This window comes from Ambystoma mexicanum, chromosome 9 (genome assembly GCF_040938575.1).
Source record: "Ambystoma mexicanum isolate Mex_15411 chromosome 9, UKY_AmexF1_1, whole genome shotgun sequence".
NCBI classification, from domain to species: domain Eukaryota; kingdom Metazoa; phylum Chordata; class Amphibia; order Caudata; family Ambystomatidae; genus Ambystoma; species Ambystoma mexicanum.
Window position 1 is genome coordinate 1,073,581,301 of NC_090931.1, and position 25,345 is coordinate 1,073,606,645.

Here is a 25,345-nt window from a genome sequence, read left to right on the forward strand (position 1 = left end):
AATTCTTGAATTGGCCTCATGGAGACAGTTGTTTACCAAGGGGATACACAATGCCATGGCCCCCAGTAGTGACATATCTCCTCACTGACACTCTGGTGTGGACTTTCCACTCTTGCCTGTAGCTTGAGCTTGTGAATCCTCTCCACAGATGGTTTCACCAACCCTAACTGAGTCTCGAACTCAGTAGCCAAAACACCAAGTTCCTTGAAGGAGTTAAGGAGGACTTTTCGAAGTTGATCGCAAATCCTAACTGTTGCAGAAGTTGCATGGTGGCCTTTAGACTTGCTTGTGTTTTTATAGGGGACGATCCCCTTACCAACCATTCGTCCAGATAAGGGTAAACATGATGACCCTGTTTTCTTAACCAAGCTGCTACCGGAGCTAAGCACTTTGTGAACGTCCTAGGAGACTACTTTAATCCGAATGGGAGCACTTTGAACTGATAGTGGGTTCGTCCGACTACAAACCTCAGGAACACTGTCATCGACGCATTGGTATATGAAAATACGCGTCCTGGAGATCCAACAAAGCCAGAAAATCCCCCTGTTGAATAGACCGGATCACTTCCTGAAGTGTGAGCATCTTGGACTTCAGATTTTTCAAGGTTTTGTTGAGGTCTCGAAGATAGAGAATGGGACGCCACTTGCCGTTTGTTTTTTTCACAACAAGTATTGGGAGTAAACTCCTTGACCTCTCTCGGATACCGGGACCAATTCTATATCCTCTTTTTGTAGCATAAGCACTACTTGTTTTAATATTTGCAGATGGGGCTGAGCCGAAAACACTGGTGGGACGTGCGACGGCTTGATTTTGAACTGTAAAGAATGGCCTAACTTCACTGTGTCCAATACCCACCAGTCTGATATCTTCTCCCACTCGTCGACACGGTGAGACACCCTGCCTCCCAGGACGTTCTGAAACTAGTCACTGCTGGTTCTTTGATTGTTTGTCCTTTGTCGACGATGGATAACCTCCCCTTCTTCTTGAGGCTTGATAGTCTCGACCTCTTCTAGCGGTTTGGGAAGCCCGCCTGTAGCCTTGAGAGGAGTACGACATCTACTGAAGGTCAGGTGTCTGGATGACGAGAATCGGGAATGTCCTGACGCTCCTCTAAAGGGGCGAAACGAACGAAAACTTCTGCCACTCTGAAGGGCTCCAAGAGAGCGCGCTGTGTCCGAGTCTTTTCATGCCTTTCAAGGCCTCGTCCACCTTCTCTCCAAATAGCTGTTCTCCTTCAAAGGGCATATCAAGCACTTTACATTGCACTTCTGGTCGAAAGTTGGTGCATTTGAGCCAGGCTTGTCCTTAAAATCACTCCATTGTTAATTTGCTTAAAGCCTGATTCCGCCAGGTCTACGGCGATGTTGGAGTGATTTGACGCCTCTTACCCCTCATGCACAAGCAACATAGCCGATTTTCTATGTTCATCCGTTAGATGTTCCAGTATGGGTGCTAAACGATGCCACATCTCTGCCATATCTCGCCATAATAGCTAGAGAATTGGCCGCCTTCACCGTTGTTGCTCCTATCGACACCACCTTCTTGCCAAAGGCATCTTGTCTCCTGGCCTTGCTCTCCGGAGGAGTTGTACATTTATGTTGTGACCTTGCCTTTCTTGCAGCAGCTGCCGATACCATTGATTCTGGAGAAGGTTGAGAAGACAAACATTTTGGAGTAGACTCAGGAGCTTTACATTTCTTTTCCAGCCTGCCTTTAACCGCAGGCTCCGAGAATGGATGGCACGTTCGTAACCCCTCTTGCCATACATGATCTAAAATGGGAACCGAAAATACTGATTTTCTCCTCTTTCCCATATGAACAAGAAACTGTCTTTCTTTTCTTCCTCCTGGGCCAGGCCAAACTCGGTACATGCCTTACCCATCATTGTGCGGAAGGAACCGATGTCATCCGGAGGGGACTGTTGAGCCGGACTTCTTGGAGCTCCCATCTCTGCCTCAGACTCCCATGTTGGGTCCCTAGAAGGGGATAACGATATATCCGAGAAAGACTCTTCCCGTTCTGACTCGGCCTCTGGTAGTTCTCCTTCCTTCGGGCGCGAGCATGGAGGGTCTTCACGATGATGCCATAGGAGCCGGCCGGTGGGAAGGACCTGGCTCGTCGTCGGCTGGTGTAGTATGCAGTCCTGCCGGAGCACTAACCTGAGGCAACTTTGCATCCAGTTTACTCTGTATAGTCTCTAGTGAAGACAATACCTCCAGGGATAAAACGGCTCGAGGATTGAGTAACGGAGCTGTAACTGGGATACTTCCCCCCTCTCGAAAGCGTCAGCGAGCTGACACCTTGCAATCCAAGTTCCGTAGGCCCAACCACTGGTTCATGGTAATCTTCCACGGATGATATGGAAAAAGCCGCCTCCTGCAACAGGGTCTCTGGTAAAACCGGATCATACACCTCCGGTCGCCAGCCTTTCTGCGGAGCCTCTGTCGACAAGGCTAACTTCGACAGTCACCGTTGTCGCCGTATGACTCGGCGGAACTACTGAAGAGACGATCTGCGTCAATGGTAGTGAGGGCGTCGACGATCGACCTCCCATCGACGACAACTGTGGATGCGTAGAATCCTGAGGCACTCCCGCCTTTTTTGAACTTTACTTGTGTTTCGACGAATCTGGACTCGAGGATGACCTATGATGATCACCTGAGGAGGTTCTTGACAGGTCTTCTCTCCTTTTTTGATGAGGAGGAAGAAGACAAAGCTTTTGTTTTCGATGACTATTCCCTCGTACAATGTTTTTCCGAGGAACTTTTCTCCGAACTGACCTTTTTTGCCGGAGGTTCCGCCGATACGGAACGGCGGGGGACCACCGGAGATTTAGCCCTCAAGGACAAGCTATGTGTGGAGACTACCTCTGAGGGGGGGGGGGGGGTACGCACCCGCTACGTCATTCAGCCACGCCACCAGCTGTCTATTTCGGTCTTTAAGGGTTTTCTGCGAGAAGCCTTTACAAATTTCACAATTGTCAGCCATAAGGTGAGGGTGGAGACAATATAGACAGTCCATATGTCTATCTCCTTCGTACACCTTTTTTAATCCGCATGTAGCACATGGACGAAATAGAGCCTTCCCAGACATTGGGAAAAAGACAAAAAACCACCTTGTAAAATAGCAGATGACACGAGGTGATCCCACTACTTTGGAAGACTATCGAAATCTGAAGGGAGCTGCGGGGGCGGGGCATTTATACCGCTATGTCCTATTGGGGCATGCGTAAGCGGCACAAAACGACGTAGATAGGACACAGAAGTGTCGAAATTTTTCCTATGGGAAACGTCTTTATAAATGTACCGAGGGTTCCCAGCCTGACGGGGAATATTCTAAGCATGTGAATCCATGAAAGATGCAATGCTGGAGAAAAAAATGTTACTATCTTTATCCTTATTTTCTGCATCTGGTTCTCCATCCCCATTGGGAACTATAGCTACTTCACAGCGCTAACCTTTCATGCACAGCGTGGTCTGAAATACTCCTCCATGTTGTCATATGTGTGTTCATTTTATGTGGTTTGTGTTTATGATTATGTTTCTTCTGGTTCTGAATTATACGGTAACTTGTTCGCTTTGATTACAGAACGGCTACCAAAATATATTTTTATTCTGTTATCTACTGTGGGATGTATTAACCCACTCTGCTCTGCCCTGCCCCGCGACATCACTGTGTCCTGATGGTGCAAGAATTATCAAAATGGCCGCAAAACCCCTGGGCGCGCCAAAACCTATGGAAATTGCGCTCTACAAAGCACAAAAAGATGGCTGCCAAATCTACCATGCATGTTGTCCGTGGTGGAATGGAGACAGCACTTCTGAAACATGTCATTGGGCTGCCCAAAATGTAAAAATGGAGCACAGATGAAAAGCAGTGCTTGCTGAAAGAAATCAGAAATCTTGCAGTTAAATCTTTTCTTGGTTGCTGAAAATACTAAATGCTGGTCCTAAACACCCGCAAACATCCAATCTTCTTGCGGGGTGTCACATTTTACTGAAGTCAAGAAAGCATTGTGGAATTGCAATATCCTGGAAAGCTTAATTGGTCACAAAAACATCCACAGCCAGTTTGCCTGCCTGTGAAAGCTGTCAAAATCTGGGCGCAGAACCAGCGGCCGCCTGTATGACAGCTGCCTGTAGTTGCATCAAAAGTTTAAACTTGTGCAATTAAAATCAAATATCTGGAAACTAAGTGACCTGTTCTTAACAGGAACCTAGGTTGTAACTAACTTCCATGGTTTAGAAGCTGGAATAAGAAATCTAGCTGCTAGTTTTAAAATTGCAAGTTTTGTTTTAAACCAAGGAAAATGTAATATGACAGTGAATTTAAGCTGACCTCAAAGCCACCAAACCAGTTCCACCCCTTTCCCCAACAAAAGGCATCTCCCTTCTGCTTCCCACCAAGACCAGGAACTCTCATTCATGTGTTAAGAGGGGAGGAGCACATGGGCTGCTCTGGGAAGGGGACAATGGACTTTCTCTGGCTGAAAGGATATGCAGATTGTGAAGTGTCATAAATGGCCTCTCCCAGAAGGAAGGGGGCGGATTGCTTCAGACCTGCCAGGAGAAAAAGGAGGCGGGGACAGAACTTGTGGATTCACAATGGACAGAAAGTATGTTTCTAAAAAGACTGATAATTGACTGTACAATTGTAAAAAATATGTAAACCCTGGACTTCTGAACCTAAAATTTTGCTGCACATTTTAAGATGAGCCAGAACTCTGCTATGCTCTGGGACGTAACTGTAGAAATTGTGGTTTTATACCAAATGTATTTATGTCAGAAGCATGAAACTTGACACACGTATGCCCATATACAATGTGCACACAATTTGCGACAAACTAGATAGTGTCCCGGACAAAAAGTGCGGAATTCTGTCAAATCCAGACCCAAGATCGTACCGCGACGGGGCTTGGAAGAGCATCTGCTCCACAAAATATGTGATCTAGATAGGTTATTGTTATAAAGTTTGTACAATTTTAAATATGTATTATACTAAAAGTAGATTTCATGTTCAAAAGCCAAAGGGAGGATTCTCTGACTCATAAAACCACATCATGGCGACACCCTGTTTTCTCCTCCAATCAAGGAAGAGAGCAGATTCTAGCCTATAGCAAGCCAAGGGGTGAGCTTATTATAATTCAGCATACACACCCCTTTATCAAATGCATAAATAGAGACAGCTGAGGACTTAGAAAGACAGAGATCCAACCACCATCCGGATCTTGTCAAAGCACCCTGAAGGGGAACACTCCAGACTCCAGAAACTTGGCAAGCAGAAAGGCCCATTTCTACAGCTGAACCATTTCTCAGCTAGGCCTTAAAATTCCAGAAACCAGAATTTACCTCAGACATCTAAGGGGAACCAAAGAACAGCCGGGCTGTGCTTTACTGCTTTCCTGCTAAGAATTATTGCCAGAATCCAAAGACCCAACCCAGTAGAGCCGTGTTGTGACCAGATAGCTGTGAACCAGAGCCATTGCCAACCAGTCCAGTGCGGTGTGCCCAGCAGAATTTCTGAACAGAATCGCTGATCTTGACGGACCAGAATGCCTGACAGTTCTGTTCAAGCCCATATAATGAGTATCCTTAGTATAGGACTGTCACTAGCCTATGTACTGTCCATAGTCATCCCTATCCAAATCCATCCTATCTATATCCAGAACTGCATTGTTAGAATCAAGAATAATCTTTGAACTGCCTGAACTCTCTCGATCATCCCTATTTCTTCTGTAATAATATTGTTAAACCGATCTTTGTGCTGATATATTTCATCTGAAGAAGGCAAGCGTCTCGGCAGGCAAAAACCTGATCCAGAGGCATCCTCGTCTGGTGGCTGTGCTGTCGTGTAGTAGTGCTTCTTCATAGTCCATCCCTAGTGTAGAGAAATCCTGTTGGTCTTTAAAAAGCGCATCCGGTTTTCCAATTTGCCTCTATCTGAAAAAACCGACCTCAACGAAATTTAAGTGTGCTTGTAGCGAACATCCTAAGCTATATATCCTTCTAGTTCGCCCGCGATCGAGATTACCGCGCCCGGAAAAGTTTGCTGCGAATTTTCATCTGCCCAAAATCTACGAAGTGTAAAATAGCTTTTCATTGCAACCAACCTCAAATTTCTGTTTGCACATTGCTCATTAGTGTAAAATCATTGCTAGTGTTTGTCTGCAACCATATAAAGCGGCTCAAATTTGAATTTCAACAGTTTCTATGATTTAGCCCTAAGAGAGGGGCGTGATATAAGTGGTACATCGTTCAGAATAAAAGAACTTAGACACAACTAATTAAATAAGGATTTCAGTTGTGCATTACACGCTAGGCATTGACTTAGGTGAAGTGCCGGATTGAAATCACTTACACTACACACAGGTATTTTACTGTTCTGTGTATGCCATAGTTTCCAGCTACCGTCAGATGGATTCTTCAATCAACATTGGCAGATAAGCATAAAGAGTGCTCATTGCATAACTGTTATGTGGGACAACCGACAGGGACCAATCTGCCCTTTGGCGGTACAAGCAATAAGGAGCAACCTTTCAGCATTCACAATGTAAGAACGTGCTGAAGCGAAATCGTTGCACTTGAAAGTGCAAAGAATCCATATCTTCTCATGAAAGGAACACTGTGCGCGTCATTAGAAAGTTTTGCTGTTGTAACGTAAGGAAACACAAGAACTAGAGTACTGGGATTAATCGATCGTTGATCGCAATTGGCGTATCAGGAATGTTCTTTACATCTTCCTCGTGATACGCTGATTGCGCTCAACGATCGATTAATCCCAATAACTTGTATGGCAAAAACATGTTCATTCCGTGGACTTAATATTCTCTTGTGAGCGTTCTTTGATTAAAGGCACTTGTTACATTGCAGACTACTGATGTTTTCTTAAAAAATAATTTTCCTTTCCGATTTGGGTCAAGAAAGAAAAGTTACGCGGTGTGAGAGGATGTGTGTGTGTCTATCTTCCTGGTTCTCCGCTAAGTGACGTTATGACCTGGACGATGACTAGGCACGTTTGGCTACACTGGCCACTAACATGAAAATAGGTGGAGTATATCGTTTGGACTAGTAATGTCAGCTTCAGGGGCAGGCGATCCATATTCTTGCCCCGAGCGCAATTGAACTTAGGGTGATGGCTCAACGGATAACATTAGCACAAGATGGCTGTGTGCAACCCGTTTTTTGCATGTGTAAAAGTGAGGGAAACTAAGGAAAGATGCATAGGAAAACATTTTAAGATTGATACATGCCCGAACGATTGGGACAATACGATTTTTGAGCGAACTTCCCCTTTAAGGTTTGCGCAGCATTCCTACCGAATGCGCCCAAACGTTTTCATGTATGCCTTTATCATCTGTAGCCTTGTCACCAGGAGAAGCCTCCATAGCAGCATGAGGGGTCTACTGTTGGGAGCTGGGACCGGCGCCCAGTAACCTTCAGTTTCCCGATCAGAAATATCTTCGGCATTCAAACAGATGCTGACGTGGTCCTGTTCTGGCTCGGATTCCTCTGCACCTGCACATTATTCAGACGATGCCTCAGCTTGCTACGCAAAGGCTGCCCAGTGTTTTGTTTGTCAATCTTAAGTGTTGTTGGCTTAAAGCGCCTACATGACCGGCAGCAGTCCTCCTGGTGGTCTATAGAAAGGCAATAATTACACACCTTGTGTGTCCTTCCACAGAAACCTTTTGTTACACATGGGACAGAATTTGAAAGGTGTTTTCCATGACAATAGCTGGTGGACAGTGAGAACTATTAATGGCGCAATGTATGAAGACAGTCTCCTAAACTACTGATTCGTAAAGTGTCTTCCCCTACTCTTCCTACTTTGTAGGCCAAAGCCTGTAGCTATGGGCTGTCGAACGCTGATGTCTGCTGCCATTGTATGCCAGCTGCTGTTCGTTGAGTGGTGAATATAAAGTTGCCACAGATTGTGAACTAGAATTTAATTAACGCTTGCGATCCGAGCAAATGCAACAAACTCCACGAAGTGCGACCAATTCTATGGCGGAAAAAAAACAAATCGTAGGACGTCAACGCATGAAGGATCATGGGTACAGTACACGTCAGGATTGTAATACTATTCGCAACATGCCCCGTCGACTTCACTTTCGAAATTGAAAACAAATCCTGTAATACTCTGCACCAACCACTAGATGTCGGCCTATACACACACACAAAAATATACATATATGCACAACTTTGGCTGTTAATTATTTTCTTTTTTTACTTCAGCGAGGCAAGTTAGTGTGACATTTTTAAGATTCAGATGCGCAGGTTTGAGAAACGTGGTGTGACGTTTTTAAACTGGTCTAAGCACAAAACACAAAGCTAAAGGTGAAATACCAGGGAAGTAAGGAAGACTAGGTGAAATAGCAAATTCATAATTGAGGACAAGCAGAGGCAAAAAGCCAGATTCTGGAAAGATGTAGAAATAGAGGGCTTAACGCAACAGTCTAGATAATTCAGGCCCCTAGCTGGATATGCATTATGCAAGAAATGTAATAAGAATCCTTTAGCAACTACAATATTCCAAGAAAATTTGGTTAGCTGCTTTAAACCCCTTTATAATCACTTCTATTACTACACCTAGGGGTCTGGTGCCAAAGAGGGAATTTTAGAAGACTAACAGTACGGCTTTACAAAGAACTTAACTGAGCTATGCCTAAATCTTAATTTACGGATTGAAAGTTACACTGCCACAGGCAAACATTGTCTGAACATCGGTATTGTGGACCTTGGTGCCAATTTTGACCTGGTGTTTAGGAAGGATTTCTGGCAAGTTCTTAAGCATCCCGTCATAGACTAGTAAACCCTGAATATTACTGTTTAGCTCTACAACAACGTGTAGAGGTCATAAGATTCTGGGGAGCCCACTGGACATTTTACGACCACGCAAGAGGCAGGGTGTGATGCTGGAAATGTATTGTAGGGACAGGGCCTCCATGTCGTTGTCCTGTACTCCCTTATCATGGGTGTTCTGTGATGTTTTCTGCACAGGAGTCCAGTTGGGACTCCTGGCAGTGCAGCCCTTCCTCTTTTTGGTCATGGTCAACAGAGACCCTTGGGATATCCTTATGGCACCCATGGGTGAGGGTACAACCCTGTACCGCTAATGAATGTTTTTGGGCACCTTTGTGTGGACCACAGAGCAGGTTATGGTCTGGTGGCAGCTCCATGTTGAATTTGACAGGTGCTCTGAGTATCCTCCATTTTGCGATACCCAGGCCCTGCCATCGGAATCAATGGTTTCCTGATAGAAAGAAAGACGGCCCCTGTGGCCTCTTGGATTCTCTTACCTGTTGCCTTGTTTTCCCAAAGTTCTGGAAAGCCCTGACTCTGTCCCTTACCCTGACTGGCTGTTGGATGGAAGAACCATATATGGTTTTGTGGGGAAGTCCAGGCCAGACTGGTTGGAGCCTTCCCAATGACTATGTTGTGGGTACACCCTTGGGGTGGGACCTGGGTGAATGGAGTGTGCGACCAATATGAATTCCACGTTATGGGTGTCTGGTTTCTGTGTTTGAGACACAATCAAAGAGACAACCCTGCCTGAAATTGACATGAATGTGGTGTGCTGAAAGGCTTGGTATTTGCCCCAATCCGCATTCCTTGTTATGGGTGTCTGGGTGGAAGTGACTAGTCTGAATGCCTGTGAGCCTGATTGGCTACCTGCCTGCATGAATGCCCTTCTGTCCGATTGGCTGACTGAGCTTGGCTCAGCAGAGTGAATGAGGGACAGATGTGTATATCTGGGGACCTCTCACTTCCCAATTTGTTCAGAAGCTGAAGTCAAAAACTTGAAGCTCATCCTTAAAGCCCAGCTGGAAGAAGGTTTGCTGCTGCTTTCCGTTGATGAAATCTAAAAGCTGCAGAGTCACGTAGAGACTGATATAGAAAAGAAATTAGAATGTCTAGACATGGGGAGTGTCTAGACATTCTTATTTCTGTTCTATATCTGTCTCTACATGTACCAAATAGATAGGACAGTGTGAATACTAATGGGTAACCATACTAATGGGTAACCATAGTAAGATAGTGGTATTCCTGTAAGAACATTGGCTGTTTTTACCAGGTTACTCACCGTAGTGACCACCTTACTCCTAGTCCATAGTCCCCTTTCCTCCATACTTGTGGGACATCTCTCTGTCCTGTGGGACGGGACCACAGCACTTTGTATAAAAGCATCCACATTTTTCCAAAAATGTGTCCCTCCCCTCTTTCCTGCGCAGGGCCCGGCACGCGGCTGTAACCCCACCCACCTTGGCTCCGCCCCACGCATCGCCCATCAGTCCTTTTCTATCGCAGGGTCCAAGACCCATTAGCAATAACAGAGGAACCTTATTAGAGGGGACAGCAGGCGGGCGCATGGAGGAAAGAGGACTATGGACTAGGAGTAAGGTGGTCACTATGGTGAGTAACCTGGTAATCCTCCTACGTCCCGTCCCCTTTCCTCCATACTTGTAGGAGATTCCCAAGCACTCCTTACAGGAACTATGGGTGGATGGAAATACCCCTTACTGAAACTGGTTCTTTAGCACAGCCTGACCAAACTGAGCGTCAGCTCTAGGGCTCATATCGAGGCAGTAATGCTTACAGAAAGCAGATGGGGAGGCCCAAGAAGCTGCCTTAGCGATGAACTCCCAGGGAACATATTTCTGAAAAGCAACCGCGGCTGCCTTGCCCCGCACCAGGTGTGCATGGATACCTTTAGGCAGTTTCAGCTTTTGGACGGTGAAAGACTTGGTGATGCAGGCGGCAATCCATCTGAAAATGGATGCCTTAGACGCCGGTCTGCCCTGAGGGTTACCGAAGGTCACAAAAAGTTAAGAACTCCGAAGCTCGGAAGTCCTGTCCAGGTAGAACTTAAGAGCTCTTCGGACGTCAAGACAGTGTAGAACCCTTTCAGCCTCTGAGGCAGGGTTCGGAAAAAAGACCGGAAGGGAGATCGACTGATTCAGATGGAATTTGGTCACTACCTTCGGTAGGAAAGACAGTTTTGTCCGAAGGACTACCTTGTCCTTGTGAAAGGACAAGGAAGGATGCTCCACCGACAATGCCTGGAGCTCACTCACTCTCCTCGCTGACATAACGGCGACCAGAAAGGACACTTTCCAGGACACGTACTTGAGGTCAACCGTAGCCATTGGTTCAAAGGGTTTATGGCACAGCGCCGTCAGGACTATATTTGGATCCCAAGGTGGGTGCGGACTACGAACCGGAGGGTAGAGGCGTGTCAAGCCAGCAAAATGTCTCTTCACCACCGGGTTAGTTAGAGAATAAGAACATAGGTCTGTAGAAAGGTAAGCGGAAACCGGTGAGAGATAAGTCCTGCAAGACAGAACATGAACCCCTGACTCTGCTAGGGAGGATACGAAGGACAGCACCGTGTCAATCGTGGCCACCCTCGGATCCAACTCTTTCTCCAAACACCAATGACAGAACCTGAGCCATTTACTCAGGTATTGAGATCTGGTCGAGGGTTTCCTGGCTGCCTGGACAATGCGCATGTTATCCGCAGAGAAACTCAAATGCTCTAAAGACTTGAACTCAGGCACCATGCCGCCAAGCTGAGCGATTGTGGGGAGGGGTACCACATCTGTTCACATTGGTGAAGATCGGGAGTTACTGGTAACCTGATCGGCGAATACACCGACAGGTGTTGAAGTTCTGAGAACCAAAACCTGGCCCGCCACCACGGGGCTATCAGTAGAAGAGAACAGTTCACAGAGTTCTTCAACTTCCAAATTGCTCTATGAACTAGAGGCGGGAAGGCGTAAACTCATGTTGTGCCATGGAATCTCGAGAGCATCCCCCAGAGAGGAGGCTCCCAGACCCCCTCTGGAGGCGTACTGAGGAAGCTTCTCGTTTACCGCCGTGACGAAGAGGTCCACCTCTGGTGTGCCCCAACGCGTGAAAATCCATGAGAGGACCTCCGCCTTCAACTCCCACTCGTAGCTGGCCACTGTCCGCCGGCTGAGGGCATCCGCTGTGACATTCAGCTGCCTCGGGATGTGCACTGCAAGCAGCCAGACCCCATGAAGCACGGACCACTCCCAAATCTGGATGGACAGGTCCACGAGAGGGGAAGACTTTGTTCCCCCTTGCTTGTTTATGTAATACATTGATACCACATTGTCCGTTCTTATGCGGACCACCTTGTTGACAATGAGCGGTCTGAACGCCTTGAGCACCAGAACGATCGCCAGAAGCTCCAACTGATTTATGTGCAGGAGCTTGTCCTGAGGCGACCAGAGGTCCGAGACCTGAAGAAGATCTAACGTTGCACCCCACCCCAAAAGGGAGGAGTCCGTCGTGATCGTCACCATGGGGGCTGGGTCCTGAAACTCCACGCCCACCGACAGGTTGCTGAGATATGACCACCAGTCCAGGTCCACTCATGAAATCTGGAATCATTATCCGCTTGGAATCCGGGTCCACAGCCTGACGCCAGGAACTCCTAAGAGCCATCTGGGTCTGTCTCATTTTGAGACGAGCAAGAGGAAGAGCCAGTACACACGAGGCCATAAGGCCGGTCAGATAGGCTCGGCAGTCGATCGTGTTCCAACGAAAACTCAGGAAGATCAGGTCCTGTGAGACCGTCTTGGAGGATTTCCACCATTTCACCGACAGCCCAAGATGGAACAGGAGATGAAGGAGAGACTGGAGGTTGCCCGCTGCTGCCAACGGACAAGGGCTGCGTAAGAGCCGGTCGTCCAAATAAGGATACACAGGGATACCCTGGAGACGAAGATAGGCCGCAATCACTGACATCTTCGTGAAGACACGCGGCACCGAGCCGAGGCCAAAAGGAAGCACCCGAAACTGGAAGTGCTCCTCTCCCAAAGAGAAGCAGAGTTATTCTCCTGTGTGGATTCCAAATCAGGATATGCATGTACGCATCCTGAAGATCCACCACGCTGAGCCAATCACCCATCTGCAAAGAGGAGCGAATCTGGCCGGGCGTGATCATCTTGAATTTCTCTTGGGGTAGGAAAAGATTGAACTGGGAAAAGTCTAGGATGGTGCACAGGCCATCCTGGAAGGGTTGAGGGGTGTGGTAGGGGGTAAAGGTAAGCGGAAGCCCGCTCGAGCGACTGATGAGACCCATCTGTCTTCTGTGATGGTCTGCCACGCCTCCCAATGAGACGCAGTGCGTCCTCCCACTGGGGTCTCGTGCGAGCGCGGAAAACCCTCATTTGGCAGCCTTATCAGTGGCGGTGCCACCTGAACCTGATGAGGCTGAGGAGCAGGAGAAAAACCGCATACGCTGTTGTCTATGGAAGTTATTCCACGCAGGAGTATCCACTCTGCGAGATTTGTGGTCGAGGAAGCCCCTAAAACCAGAGGAAGGTCGACTTTGCGACAACGGTCTCTGGGATTTGAACGGAGCTTTAACCAGAACAGACAATGATTTAGCCGTCTGAGTGCTATCCTTTGTTTTGGTGAGCTCTACATCAGTAGAAGAGTGAAAAAGCTCCTTACCATCGAATGGAAGGTCCAGTACTTTGTCTTGCACCTCCTTCGAAAACTTAGTGGCATGGAGCTACGCTTGCCACGAGGTATCAACCCCAAGCATCAGGCCCCGAGCCGAGGTGTCTACGTGATGAGCCGCAGCCTCCAGGAGATCCTGGCCCAAGACCCTGGCATCGGAAAGGCCACCTCTGAAGTGTTCCAACTTCTCGACCGGAATGTGCTCCTCAAACTCAGACAGACCTTTCCACATCCGCAGGTTAGCTCCCGCCAAAATCAATTCTGCATTGGCCTGCCTGAGCTGCAAGGCCAAATTGGCAAAGATTTTCCTCCCTAGGGAGTCCAGGAGCTTGTCCTCCTCTCCCCAAGACCTGAGTAGCCATCGCGGAAGAGGATGCTGCAGGTCTGGATTGCAACGTAGCCGCAGCCACCACTGTGGAGGAGGGAGGCGGACAAGACAAGGCCACCTCTTCCGAAGAATGCAGCCTGTACCTCGCGTCATCTTTTTATTGACAAAAAGTCCCGTGTGTGGCTTTTCCCAAACTCTTCGGACCTTGGCCAGAACGTCCTACTGCAGAAACCGGCCGGTACGCTCCAAGGGAGACTAGGTAAACGCCCCAGAAAGCACGCCCTCCTGCGGAGCGGGTGCCTCGGGCACCGGAACATCTAAGAAACTCATGTCCAGTACCCGGTCATGAAAGGCTCTGATCGAGCGGGGAAGGTCCTCGTTGTCCTGATCGCCTTGAGGGTCATCTGACCGATCAGGATCATGCTGAGCCGTGTCAGGGACTGCCTTGTCCACTGGGGACAATGGTGGCAAAGGCGGAAGAGCAGGGGGAGGCACCACGGGCAAGGGAGGCGCCGGCGGAACCACCGGAGGAACAGGTGGAGCCGGAGGCACAGGTGGATACATCTCCTTGAAAAGCCCTTTGAAATATTCCCTCATGGGGTCGGTGCACATAAGCGCTTGAAATTTACCGAAAAAGGTGTCCTCAGGAGATTGTTTCGGAACCTGAAGAGGCCTCTCATGAGGTGGACAAATCCAGGGACGTAACGGAGAAGGGTGCCACACTGGCCCCTCCACCGACGTATCCACATAAATCAAAGGAGCCGCCCCCGCGGGCAACGAAACATTGTGCGTAAGAGGCATCTGGGCGTTCCAATCATAAACCGGCCGGTAAGGATGTGCACAAGGGACCTTAGGGTCACCCAAAGGACCGAACCCTACACCAGGGGCCGATGGCGTAGTTGTAGGGTAGTACCTAAAATGGCCGCCGTAGTGGGAACGGCCGCCATTTTGTCCTGATCTGAGGGGAACTGCGGCACGTGAGGATGTGAGGCAGGGGTCCCCATCGATGGGTCAGGGATCTTAATTTTAGCCTTAACGTAAGGAACCTCAGCAGAGCCGGTACTATGAGGCCTGGAATGTTTCTGCGACATACCAACCGACAACTGAGCCTTCGAAGGAAGGGCCTCGGCACTGCCGGTAAAAGAAGGACCTTACTTTTTTGCCCCCTCAACAGATCTGGTGTCACCACAAGAGCGGGAACAGTGAGCAACTGTTTTCATCGACAGGGCCTTGCCCGGCCCCTCAGAACTGTTGGTAGCCTTAGCCTTAGTACGAAGGACCTCGGACCTAGCCCCGGTAATAGCCTTATCGGCACGGGCCTGGAACATCAGTTCGGTAACTACAAGCCCAGCAAAGGCCTCGGGGCGCACCCCGGTTTTGTATTTGAGGGATGCCGAAAGAGGCCTCAGAGCAAGCTCCAGTACCCTACGACTCAGTAGAACTGGGCCTACAAACAGCCCCCACAGGAGGGGCCTCGAAGCGTACTCCGGCGTACACAGGCCCCTTACGGAGACCCTCGGAGAAAACTCCGGTAGAATTATTAGGCCCGACAGGCACCTCAGGGCGAACCCCGGTAACAGAGCGATCAACGCCCCTCCCGGCCCGAGAGGAACCTGGGAAGGTATCCCCCGGTTGGGGTGCTCTGAAAAGTAAAGAACTTACCGGGCGTTTCTTCTTCTCGTCGATGAACGCCTGAAAATGAGAAGGAGTTCGTTGGAACACCTCCCACCGCTCCAACCGACGTTGAAGTGCCCGGACCGAAAGGGAGTCACAGTAAAAAGAGGAGTCCCAACGGTGATCCGGACCCAAACACTCTAAAGAGGATGGGGATCCGCCCTCGCGAAGCGACGGTGACACGATGAACAGTCTGGAAAATCTAATTTAAAAGACAGACAATAGTAAACAAACGCTAGCGAGAGCCTGAGAGGAAAACAGGGAAGAAAATCTTCCGAGGATGCAAGTGCGTCCGGCCCCGATCGTGCAGAGAAAAGGACTTATGGGCGATGCAAAGCCAAGGTGGGCAGGGTTACGGCCGCATGCCGGGCCCCTCGCAGGAAAGAGGGACACATTTATGGAAAAATGTGGATGCTTTTCACAAAGTGCTCCGGTCCCGTCCCACAGGACAGAGATGTCCCACAAGTATGGAGGAAAGGGGATGGGACGTAGGAGTAAATTCTTTACCTATAATTAGAATCCACACTCTGACCTCTACCATACTCTAAAAAGGTCCATGATATCTAAGGCAACTAGAATTATCCCCGTTTTGAAGAGGGGACTTCTGGTACCAAAGATTGTTAATTTATTAATATTGGAAATCCTACAGATCTCTCTTTTATGGGTCGACTTATGGCGATGGAAAGAGTTTGAAAAATGGATAACAGTATGTTGTATATATATGTAGTGGGGCTTTTGATATCTCTGATGATACCGGATATATTGTGATATATTATCTTTAGAAAGCATTCCCTGATTTGTTGTTCTTGTATAAATGTTTGCAGAATTGCTTACTCCTGAAGAAGGGTACTCACCTGAAACGCTTTGAGCCTCAAAAACCTATCACAGCAAGACTCACTTTGCCAGTTACAGGCGTTAGTTTGTGGTTCAATACACATTAACTTCTATAATGACCTTTTTGCTTTTCCTTTGAATTCTCAGTTGTAATCCTTTAAGTAAAATGTTTTGATTTGCTCTGTATAAAGACTGTTTTTTTCAGTATATATGGTGTGCAGGGGGCGGGAGTGTCCCACATTTTTGACACCATGTTCTGTTTGAAGGGGGCCGGTCACGAGGGGCATGCATTTTAATGTTTATGACTTTGTATGAATGAAATAACCTCACATAAAATTCAAATTAGGTAAAATAAAATGTTTACTAGTTGAATGAAAGATCAAAACAAGTTTTCTAATGAGCTTTATAGGAATAGAGAAGGGACCCTGTATTGACTTGTGTTTAGAATTGGAGCAGATCACAATCCGCACAAAGTAGTGTTAGATGTGTGTCAAAAAAGCATGATCTCCATACATACTTTGTTTATTAGCAAGACATATGTGAGGCATGGGATCACTGATACCTTTCCTAGGTGTAAACAGTCGCATTCATCTGTATGGTTATCTGCTTTTATGCATTTGTTCATTAGGGCGCAACATGGGGAAATTGTTAAGCTGAAACACTAAGATGGTTCTACAGGGGATAGTACGTAAAGGGAGGAGGGTGACTAACCTATTCGTCGGAGTAGGAGAAAGACCTTGACAAAATGGTGTTCTTGTTTAGCCAAAATACTGACAAAATGGCGTTCTTGTTTAGCCAAAACACTAATTCCATATCGGTGATGATAAAAGTGGTCTTAAAAAATACACCAATTCAAACAATAGGCCTAGAAGGAGGCATGGCACACAAAATATGAATGAACCAGCTGTTCTTACAATCATATATGATCTTAATTCAAATCGGTCGCCAAGTGAAGGAGCATATTACCAGCAGATGCTTGCATCTCTAAATCCGAACGGTCTCCGAGAGACATTTCATTTCCATGAACTCAATGACTCATACAAACTTGGATAGCAAGACCAGTGTTCTTTTTGTAAAACAAATTTAGGGAAATACTATGGAAATACAGTGAGCTACTTGCCTAGGATCTTTCTGAATGCTGTCTATGGATGGAGATCTTGTTGTGCCACCATCAGCAGGTACTGAATGTTGATGTCTGTTGTAACCAGGCTCTGCGTGTCTGTACTGCATTGACCTGTACGGTTCTGCATAGTTAGCTGTTGCGTTAAGAGTGTAATTGTTTCTTTGGTATGTAAGAGTACTTCGCTGGCTGGATGTTCTTTGCAAATTTCCAACACCTAGTAAAAAGATAGCAAATAACTGATGAAATTAAAAAAGACAATTCTGACCACCACATTCACTGAACAAAACATTGCAAACACTTAAAATCAAAACAGAAGCTATCACAATTGAAATTTGGAGTAAAATGCACCCCCGGCTTAATACCTCTTGCATGAAACCATTTTGATAAGAAATACTCTTAAATGTTAATTGCACGGAGGACAACACAAACTAAAGCATCACTATGTGAAACAAAGCACTGCAATGGGTAAACATACATCTTAACAAGTTGCACTGGCAAACAAAATCAAATTGAAAATCAAAGTGCAACAGTTATGCCAAATTCTTTCGGCAAAAAACTCAATTTTGAAATTGATGGATCCATAGGAGATTTGTAAACAATCGATGCACTGCACCTTCAAATGAACGTAAAGGAGCGTTTGCACATCAGTTAACCAACATCTAGGAGAAATCTGCAATATATAATTCTGGTAAGCCAGCCTCTGCACAGCTGAAAAACGTGAGATTCATAAATAACAAAGGCATACAGTCATTAATGAAAAACAATGAGCCACTGCACGCAATGCAATAATGGTGCTGTCCATTTCAACTGCAATAGTATCTGAATTGTAAAGAGTTCCCTGCCTGGATTCCATCAGCCATGGAGTTAAAACATGGTTAAAAAATAAATGTTAAATAGCAGTACAACTGGGAAACCGTTTTGGAAAAGAGGGCAGGCTGTTCTCAACAGATAGAGCAACCATCCAGAATTTACATTTCAGATGACCAAAAAAAGTTAATTTCCTCTAACTGTGGATTTCCAGAACCGACTCTTCATAGATTCATGCTTTTTTCCAATATTTCTCATCAGTTTGGGAGTCTGTGATGACAAACAGTACTTCCCCATTAGTAGTTGTGATGAAGTAAAGTGGTCCGATATGGTATCCAGTCAAAATGGCGAAAACATTTGGTCGAATGACAAAAATGTTGAAAAAAGAATGTTTAAAACATTTTTTTGAATTTTTTTATTTACATTTTTTTTGGGTTCCGCAAGTAAAAAAAAGGGTTAAAACAGGAGATAAAAAATTAAAAAGGGGGTTTGGGGGAAACCCCCCCCCCATTTCGAACAAAAAGATTAGAAATGTTTTTCCCCCCACATTTTTCGACATTTTGACTTTCAACCAAACGTTATTCGAAATAGTGACTGTAAACCGTCCCGATTGTGTCTTCTGCCATTTGCTGGCTTCACTGTGTGGTGTAGTTTGAGGGACAGTGGACGAGGCAAATGTTAAAATGTGTGGTGTTGATGGGTGCAGGCCGGAAGCATGTGGGTCCTGTATGCTGGTGTGCTGCTATGGGTTTGGTGGAGAGCTTGGGAGTGCAGGGGGGGGGGGGCAAGGGGGAGCCTCTAGGTCTTTCCCGCAAGTCTTTACAGTGAAGGTTTTGAGTGCACCTCTGGTGCCATGATGTGTTCTCAGCTCATTCTGGCTCTGGCCCCACCAATACCTTTGCTTGAATGGGGGTGCGGGGTAGCTCGGGCTCCCCACCACCATCGCACACATGCATTGTTCTTTTGAAGAGGGGCCCCACTCTTCCCTACACTGCACCTTTTCCATCCTCCCCACTAAACTGTGGTGTCCATGTCCATTGCTCCTCCTCCCTGAGGTCAGTGTCTGCCCGCACCCTTCCTGCCAGTCACTTCCGCCTCACTTCCTGCTCCCTCTCAACTCGACACAGGAATTCTTGCTCCGTCCTGTTCAACTCTACAAAGTCACAGGACAGCAAAGCCATTACTCTAAAGACACAAGCCGTAAAGGACAGCACAGGAAGCAAAGGCAATGTCTTGTGGATATGTTATCTGGAGGTGATAACCCCAAGAACTGAGTAACAAATTCATGTTTTGGGTTGTGGTCCATAATGGTGGTGGGAGGGCGGAATGGGTTATGACTGAAGAGATGAACTTAGTCGAAGCTTAATCAGGTTTGTGCGTCATAGACTGGGCCTGGGTCGGCCATTTGTTGGGTGAGTTGCAAGTGTCTAGCATAAGGTGGTAGGAGATTTTAAAAGGAGTTTGTTAGCCAAAAAGCACACACATGGGGGCTACAAACAGTGGGAGAAGTAAAACATAGGGTGCCCTCTGGGAATGAGGAAGTATGCGTCTTCTAGTAGTAAGGCAGATTGGTCAGCAGTCAGGTGTAATGATTGTAAGATTTTGTTTCAATTGTATGGACTCCTACCTAAGAGAATCGGTCATCCAATGGGTACGTCGATGGGATGCCTATGCATTCCTGCTAATTTTTTATAGTCAGCAGTGAGCCCTTGACCAGCCAACTTTGAAGAAGGGAATAGTTTCTTGCCTGTAACTCCATTTCTCCAGCATTGGTATCTTTCATGGATTCACATGCTTAGAATATTCCCCGTCAGGCTGGGAATCCTCGGTAAGTTATATAAACATTTTCCATAGGAAAAAATTCCGACACTTGTGTCCTATCTATGTCGTTTTGGGCCGCGCACGCCGGCGCCACTAGGACGTAGAGGTATATATAGCCCCGCCCCCGCGGCTCCCTCAGATTTCAGCCCCCAAAGTAGTATGGGGGGGGGATCTCCGGTTTGCATGCTCCGGGGAGGCAGGCGGGCGCATGTGAATCCATGAAAGATACCAGTGCTGGAGAAATGGAGTTACAGGTAAGAAACTATTCCCTTCTCCAGCATTGGATCTTTCATGGATTCACATGCTTAGAATAGATTGTATAGCAGTATCCCCCAACATTGGAGGCGTGTATGCAAACCAACATCACAATAATCACAATGCCTATTTACTTTGGTAACACATTACAGTATAGTATGTTAACTGTGACAGGCACGACACTTTAAAGCATAGTTGTCGAAGGGTGTAACCCCCACTTGGGGCTTACCTTATTGGAACAGGTGACGTAGTACTGCACGCCCCATCTGTGTATCTTCAGCATGTTGCTGTGCAAGACAGTAATGTCGGGTAAACGTGTGTGGTACCGACCAGGAAGCCGCCTGGCAGATATCCCCCAGCGGAATTCCAGACCACAAAGCCGTCGACGACGATCTAGATCTTGTCGAATGGGCCCTTGGACGCCTTTCTAGCGGTTTGCCGGCTTTGGAATGACAATAAGAAATGGCCGAAGACACCCATCTGGATAGTCCTCGTTTGGAAATCGCCTTAGCCCTAGCCACAGGACCATAAACTACGAAGAGCTGTCTCGTGTCTCTGAAGCTTTGAGTGCGATGGAGATAAAATTTTAAAGCTCTTTTCACGTCCAATGTGGGGAGAGTCTTCTCTGCCCCTGAAGACGGTGTTGGAAAGAATGTAGGCAACACTATAGAAGCGTGTTTATGGAACATGGAAGGCACTTTAGGTATGAAATGCGGGTTAGTGGCCAGAACAACTTTATTACTGAAAAACCTCAAATACGGAGGGTCGATCACCAAAGCTTGTATTTCTGACAGATGTCGGGCTGAAGTAATGGCCACCAGGAAAGCCAAATTCCAAGACAAAAATTTTAATGACGACATTGGTTCAAAAGGGGGTTTCATCAGGGCTGCCAGAACCAGGTTCAGACTCCAGATCGGAGGAAACTTCTTGGGAGGAAGTGCTTAACTAGGCGGTCACTGAACAATGGAGTGGAGTGTCTCTTCCGAGTAAATCTCGAGATGGCAGCCAGATGCACCTTTATGGATGAAACAGATAAACCGTTTTTTGCCAGGAGCAACAAGTATGGTAGGAGTTCTGGTGTGATCGCCAGCGGGACCAGACCTGGTTGACCTGCGCACCATATGCAGAACCTTTTCCATTTGTATGCGTATGAAGTGTTCGTGGAAGGTGCCCTTGCAGCTTGTAAAATGCGACGACAATCCGCTGGAATCGCTAACGAGCCAAACTCTGAGGAATCAGGAGCCAGGCCGTCAGACTGAGGCTGTCCGGGTCGTGATGCCAAACGACCCCTTTCTCCAGAGACAGAAGGCTGGGGATCTTCTGGAACCTCATTGGTTCTGCCACTGAGAGGTGAAGTAGATCGGAGAACCACACTTGTCTGGCCCAATACGGGGCCACCAGGATCACCCGACATGGATATCTGTGGATCCATTGCAGAGTCCGACGGATGAGAGGAAAAGGGGGGAAGGCATACAAAAACTTGCCCATCCATGGGAAGGAAAACGCGTCCCCTAGCGAGTCTAGTTGTGGCCACCTGCTCGCGTATTGCGAGCATTTCTTGTTGTCTCTCGTCGCAAAGAGATTGAGGGCCGGATGACCCCATTTCGCGAAGACACGGTGCAGTTGTTGGTCGTTCAGTTCCCATTCGTGTAGACAATTCATCTCTCTGCTGAGAGCATCTGCTTGCACATTTTTTACTCCTGGTAAGTGGAACGCCAACAGGTGTATGTTGTGTTGGAGGGCCCAATGCCAGATCTCCTGGGCTTCCGTCGACAGGATCCTGGAGCAAGTTCCTCCCTGCTTTCGTAGATAAAACATTGTTGTCTGTCATGATTCTCACCACTGAGCCCTTTATCTGTGGTAGAAAGGATTTTAGTGCCCAACGCACCGCCCTCAACTCTAGCAGATTGATGTGCAGGAAGGACGCTTCCGATGACCAACGACCCTGAACCAGATCAGCTCCCCACCCAGTTAGAGAAGCATCCGTCAACACTGTCCTTTGGAACGCAGGTTCCAGTAGGGGCATTCCCTTCGTTAGATGTATGGAGATTCTCCACCATTGAAGTGCCTGCACAAGCTGGCCGTTGATGGTTAACATGTTCGGCCAACGTCCCGGACTCTGTGCCCATCGATCCGCCAAGAATTCCTGAAGAGGCCTCATGAAGAGGCGACAATTGTCGATCAAGGGTATGCAGGACGACATGGTCCCCAGCAGGGACATCTACCTTCGTACTGACACTCTGGTGTCGACCTTCCATTCCAATGCATTTTGCTGTATTCTGTGAATCCTTTCGAGGGATGGCTTCACCAGCCCCGACTGCGTGTGGAACTCTGCCCCCAAAAAGACCAAGGTCCTTGACGGCTTTAATGAGGACTTGTCAAAGTTCACTGCGAAGCCCAAACGTTGCAGGAGGGACAGGGTGGCATCCAGGCTTTCTTGTGCCCTTTGCCGAGACAGACCCCCTCACTAGCCAATCGTCCAAATAAGGGTACACATGGTGACCATCCTTTCTTAACCAGGCTGCTATTGGAGCCAGACATTTGGTGAACGTCCTGGGGGACGATTTTAGCCCGAACGGGAGGACCTTGAACTGATAGTGGGTTCGTCCGACGACGAACCGCAGAAATCTTTTGTGCCGTCGACGCATCGGGATATGGAAGTATGCGTCCTGAAGGTCTAGCGACAACAAATCTCCGGGTTGTATCGATCGGATCACCTCCTGAAGCGTAAGCATCTTGAATTTTAAATTCTTGAGCAGTTTGTTGAGTGCTCGTAGATCCAGAATGGGACGCCATTTTCCATTTGGTTTCTTGACGACAAAGTACCGGGAGTACACCCCCTGTCCTCTTTCTGCCACCGGGACCAGTTCTATAGCCCCTTTCTGCAGCATAAGCTCCACCTCCTGCAGTAGTATTCGAAGGTGGGGCAGGGCCGAGAACACCGGTGGAATGTGTGGTGGTTTGTCCTTGAACTATAGAGAGTGGCCCAGATGAATCGTGTCCAAAACCCATTGGTCTGTTATGCGCTCCCACTCGTCAACGTGACAAGACACTCTGCTCCCCAGGACGTCCTGAAACATGTCATTGTTGGTTCTTGGCTTGTTTATCTTTCGTCGAAGGGTAGGCACCCCGCCGTCTGGAGGTTTGGTAATCACTTCCTCTACAAGAAGACTGGGCTGCACGCCTGTAGCCTTGGGACGAGTAGGAGGGTCTGCTGAAACCTCAGTCTCTAGATGACCCAAACATAATCGCCAAGGAGTAGGCTGCTTTAACTGTAGTTGCGCCGACGGACAGCACCTTCTTGCCGAAAGCGTCCCGTCTCCTGGTCTCGTTGTCTGGCGGTATCGTGCATTTATGTTGAGACCTGGTCTTTCTAGCCGGCGCCGCAGATACCACCGACTCCGGCGAAGGTTGAGACGTCAGGCACTTGGGAGTCGATTCCGGAGCCTTGAACAACTTCTCCAAACGACCTTTCACTGCCGGTTCCGAGAACGGGTGACGCATGGTCTTCAGGCCCTCTTGCCAGACATGGTCCAAAATAGGGATGGCGAATATGGACTTCCTTCTCTTGCCCATATGATTAAAAAGAAAACAATCCTTTTTCTCCTCTTCAGGGACTAGGCCAAACTCCGTACACGCCTTACTTATCATGGCATGGAATGCCCCCACGTCAGGCGGTGATTGCTGCGCTCGGAGCTTCCATTTCTGCTTCAGAGTCCCAAGTTGAGCCCCTTGAGGAGGATAGTGAGATGTCTGAACCCGACCCTTCAGACCCTTCACGGTCTGAATCAGAGTCCGGTAGATCTTCTTGTGGGAGATCTTCCGCCGCGTGGGAAGCGGCCGTAATCCTGGTCGTCGAGCTGGGGTATTTGAGTGTCAAAACGCTGTAATAGCTTCTGTAGCGTATTTAGCACCTCCAAGGACAGAACCGCATGGGGATTCAGTAATGACGAGGTTGTAGGGATGGTACCCCCACCCAAGAGTCACCGCGCTGGTCGGCTGCAACCCCAGATCGGTTGGGTGCGCGACTGGGCCGCGTTCGTCAGCCGACAAGATGGAGAAAGTCGCCTCTGGTTGCAGCAGGGCCTCCGGCGGAATGGGATCGAAAACCTCTGGTTGCCATCCCATAGACGTGGGAGGAGCTGCCGATGACGCAGGCGTCGACGAGCGGGTCATCGACGAAGCAAGTGCCGCAGGGCCTTGATGTTCCTGCCGCTTTTGGGGCCGACTTGCTGGCCGAGGCCTCTCCACTCATGGTAGACTTATGACGGTCTCCTGAGGAGGATTTAGATGGTTCTTCTCTCCTTTTTAGATGAGAAGGAAGAAGACTGCGTCTTGTGTGAAGAGGGGGCCTTCCAATGTTTCTCCGAATGCTTCTCCGAGGGGCGTTTTTCAGCAGAACGTGCCTTCGTCGTCGGGGATTCCGACTTACTTTTTGAGACCGTAGAGCCCACCTCCGATGCCGGGTACGCACCCGCCCCGTCATTGAGCCAATCGACAAGGCGTCTTTTTTGATCTTTGAGGGTTTTTCGGGAGAAACCCTGACAGATTTCACAAGTGTCCGCCGTGTGGTGAGGATGAAGGCAGTAAATGCAGTCCATATGACCATCCCCTTCGTACACCTTCTTAAGACCGAATGTAGCACACGGACGAAACAACGCCTTTCCAGACATTTTCGAGAAGAACAGTCGCAGAAGTAGAAAGTACAACCTAACCAAATAGCAGATACGCGAGGTAATCCCACCACTTTGAAAGACGGTTGAAATCTGAGGGAGCCGCGGGGGCGGGGCTACATATACCCCTACGTCCTAGTGGCGCCGGCGTGCGCGGCCCAAAACGACATAGATAGGACACAAAAGTGTCGGAATTTTTTCCTATGGAAAATGTCTATATTTAACTAACTTACCGAGGATTCCCAGCCTGACGACGGGGAATATTCTAAGCATGTGAATCCATGAAAGATCCAATGCTGGAGAAAGAAGACTTACAATAGGGTGGGGTTCTGGTGCT

General features: G+C 47.9%; 1 protein-coding gene across 13 annotated transcripts in view; it reads right to left on the reverse strand.

The window, feature by feature from the left end:
• Positions 1–25,345, reverse strand: part of PKP4 (plakophilin 4) — a 1,672,883-nt gene that overhangs the window by 727,179 nt on the left and 920,359 nt on the right. For all 13 annotated transcript variants that reach the window (XM_069616385.1, XM_069616390.1, XM_069616392.1 and 10 more), the window contains one exon: positions 17,450–17,666. In XM_069616385.1, the coding sequence (XP_069472486.1) occupies positions 17,450–17,666 (217 nt within the window). The remainder of the gene's footprint in view (positions 1–17,449; positions 17,667–25,345) is intronic.